This window comes from Eurypyga helias, unplaced genomic scaffold (assembly GCF_000690775.1).
Source record: "Eurypyga helias isolate BGI_N326 unplaced genomic scaffold, ASM69077v1 scaffold38152, whole genome shotgun sequence".
Classification (NCBI taxonomy): Eukaryota; Metazoa; Chordata; class Aves; order Eurypygiformes; family Eurypygidae; genus Eurypyga; species Eurypyga helias.
The window spans coordinates 20,152-23,546 of record NW_010235988.1 but is presented as its reverse complement, the minus strand read 5'-3'; the positions used below and the strand labels follow the sequence as shown (position 1 = coordinate 23,546).

Genomic DNA, 3,395 nt, shown 5'->3' with positions numbered 1-3,395 from the left:
GCACAAAGACTTTTTTTTTTTTTTGTGAAAGCAATGAAGATTTTAAGGAAAAGTTTTTATTGACTTGGTTTAAAACCGCTTTGGGGCCATCACATTGGGTCACACCCCAAGGAAGGGCCGTGGGAGGTGAGGGAGGCCGCTGCCGTCACAAGGAGGCCGATGTCTCCAGGCCTACAGGAGCAAATCCTCCTCCGTTAGCTTTTGCTTCAGCTTGCCATCTCGCAGGCCCGCTAGGAAGGTGGGCAGGTTCGCCTCGGAGAAGCCGTCGCCGTCACCGAGCCCCGACCCGGAGGCTGGCTCTGCTTCCACTGCGGTGTCAGACCCCGAGCCGGACTCCTCATCTGAGAGTGGAAATATGTCACCCAGTTCTTGGTACCTCTTCATCCTGAAATGCAGAGCAGCAGCTTGTTTATTTCAAATTTATGAATTTGTTTATTATCTCTTCAACTGGACACACCGAATCCTCACGTTTCCATGGGTGAGCCACGCTGTGACAGGACAGTCGTGATGGGAATAACGGATTTTGGGTGCTAGCATTAATAATGAAAGTGCAGCAAATGAACTTACAGGGACGGGTCTGCCATGGGCGGAAGGATCCTGTTGGCTCCACCGGTGGGCATGTAGAACCAGGGCCCCTTCTCCTCAATGCAGTTAGCAGACCAGGAGTCAGATCGGCACCTCACTCTCTTGTACCTCGCCCTCTGCATCGGAGCACCTGATCAAATCAGCCGTGCGTTATTCACCGGGACTTATTAACTTTAGTAGCACCTAGTAAAGCTTAAAGGAGTGGAAGAAGGTAATTTGTGTGGCCATGATTGCTCAACTGCCCAAAAGTAAATTAACCCTGCAGACTTTTTTGTAAATGGTTACCAGCATCCCTAAACAATACCACTGCTATCAGAGACATCAGGCACATCTTAACATGAAGTGCCAGTGAGTCCACGGGAATTAGAAATGGAAACCCTGTGGGAAAACACTGCCTCATGCCAACATCACAGCAGGGCTAATCCCTGGCCCGGGGCACAGCACGTTTCCAGGGTACCCCCGAACCCCGCAACCTGCAGCTCTCCCCAAACCTGGTGAAGGTACCTCAAGGTCTCTGGGGGACAAGGCATCACACCGGAGAAGTGGCTCCTGTGTCGTCCCTTTCTCTGTTGGCTCCAGCAAGGATCAGGGCCAACCCCACTTCAGCTTTGCCTGCCTCAGCTCAGCCCTATGAGTTCAATGGGGTGACTTTTAGTGGGGAGGTTGGAAATTCAAGGTGTGCCAAGAGCCGCCTGCTACAGGAGCAGATTTGGGGATTACATAGGCTCTCGGAGCACGCAGTGGCAGGAAAGATGGTTCAGGCATCTCCTAGGCATGTCTCTTATGTAAACCCACGGTTTCGGTTCTGGTGTTGCCCAGGTGCCTCACTGGGGCTGTCGCTGAAAAGCATGTCTCCAAAAAGTACCACAAGGAGAAACTAATGATCACAAAGTAAAGATAGAACCAGCAGCATTTCATCCTTCCTCTTGGTCTCATGTAATTAATTCTGAAGCCTCCTGGCGCATTCTCCTCCTGCTGACACTTTATCTATTTTTTCTCGGGTTCTTGGGAATATCTTTCTGTAATTACACTTCTCTATTGCCCTATATATTTCCATAATGTACTAGATGACTTTCAGCTACCTCCTACACTTCTCTGTAAGAGAAAAAAAGATCTCATGGGTATCATTTCCTGCTTCTCTCACAGCGTATTCCCTTTTCATACTTATTTTTTTCTCTTAGCATATCACAAAGAAGGTTTTTAATAATAACAAAGAGACAACTGCAGCTGAATGCTTTGTAAATAGATGACGGACAAAAAGCAGGCCATAATCTCTCAAACATCAGCCTCCGAGTGGCAGATGCATAACAAAAGCCTATCACTATCACAGCCTTGGTCTGGGGAGAAATCATAGCCTACACGCTTGAAAAGCGCTTCCCTCTCGCAAGCAACAAATCCACAGGGTACGCGTCACCGTGAATCAACATTTCCTTCTAGCTGTTTTAGTGCTGCATGTTGCAATATTGTACCGAATAAACCGTTTAATTTCCTCATACTTACGACTACTTTCCTTTCCTGCTCCCCCAAGAAAGTACACCGTAGCAGTTATGACACGGGAACTATTACATACTTGGTCTGTAACTACACAGCTGACCGACAGTAGTAACCTGACCACTAGGAAAGGGCCAGTTAATACATGTTGACATGTGTGGGTTGAAAATAAAAACACATACAGGAATGTATTTTATGAAGTCTTTTCCTCGTAGGGGTGGGAAAGGGACGCAGAAATGCTCCACTTGCCAAAAGCACATTTTCCTACCATTTATCCCTCCAGAAAATGAAATGTTAGCAAAACAGCTTTTCGGAGCAGAACTCATTACCCCTAGAAGAAGGTCAGTTTGAAAAATTTGGAGGCTGCCTACTTGGCCTACACTGCATAGCCCAGAAAGAGGATTACCGAGAGAACAACCGCCCCGTTTTACCTTGCGCCGTGTATCCCACAAAGAGGATTAAACAAATAGCCAGGAAAATCCTCCCGTTACATCTGATAAGGAGCTGCATTTTGGCCGGCATCCCCCGCTCGCCACCAGCCTTCACACGGCTTCACACTTCAGAAATACGGCGGCGCAAGGAGATCGACTTTTAGAAAAGGTTTCCAAAACCTCAAACCCAACCCATAACCTGCGTCACCGCTTCCTGATTGACGGGACTGAGACATGTACAGAAAAGCCCGGTGCCCTGCCCTCCCGGCCTTCATCACTCCCCAAAAAAGAAAAACCCATCCCCACTGCCTTCGCCTCCGGTTTTGCTGCAGGAGAAAAGCAAACCCCGGACCAACCGCCTTCCTGAAGGCGTGTGGACCAGGCGTGCATCCCGCCCAGCACCTGCCCGCTGCTCAGGGGGCTCCAGGGCGTTTGCTGTTTCCTCTGGAGAGAAAAAGCAGCACCCTCATGTCCCCCAGCTGCACTTCTGCACCGGCACTGGCAGCGATTTTCCCTGCCTCCCCCCCCTCAGTCCACCAGGAAGGTTAGGAGCTGGCTGCTCGCCATCAGCGCAGGTTTCACCAACTGGGAAATAACCTTCTTCCACAAAAGTAAATTATTTCTGGAATCTCATGCCAGGTTTGGGGTTTTTGGGGGTTTTTTCTTTTTGAAAGAAAGATCTTAGATATTCACAGAAGTGAAAAACTGTATTAATTTAGAGAACATATTCTGGTAGAAATGCGTCGGCTCCTTTCTGAAAGGGCACAGCGGATTAGCTCGGCCGGACCACGGTCGTGTGGTGCGAGTGCCCCAGGGAGCGTGGCAAAGGGTCAGGACGGCATGCGGCTCCACAAGGAGCCTGCCTGGAAAGCCATGGAAACCCTTCTG

The 3,395-nt window shown here is 49.3% G+C and overlaps 1 protein-coding gene across 1 annotated transcript; it reads right to left on the bottom strand.

The window, feature by feature from the left end:
• Window positions 1-171: 171 nt before the first annotated feature.
• Window positions 172-2,598, bottom strand: SRGN (serglycin). Its single transcript, XM_010146939.1, has 3 exons — window positions 2,508-2,598; window positions 568-715; window positions 172-385 (listed from the first exon to the last, which is right to left on the bottom strand). Exons 1-3 carry the CDS (start codon window positions 2,596-2,598, stop codon window positions 172-174), a joined length of 453 nt encoding a protein of 150 aa, XP_010145241.1.
• Between the last annotated feature and the right edge of the window lie 797 nt (window positions 2,599-3,395).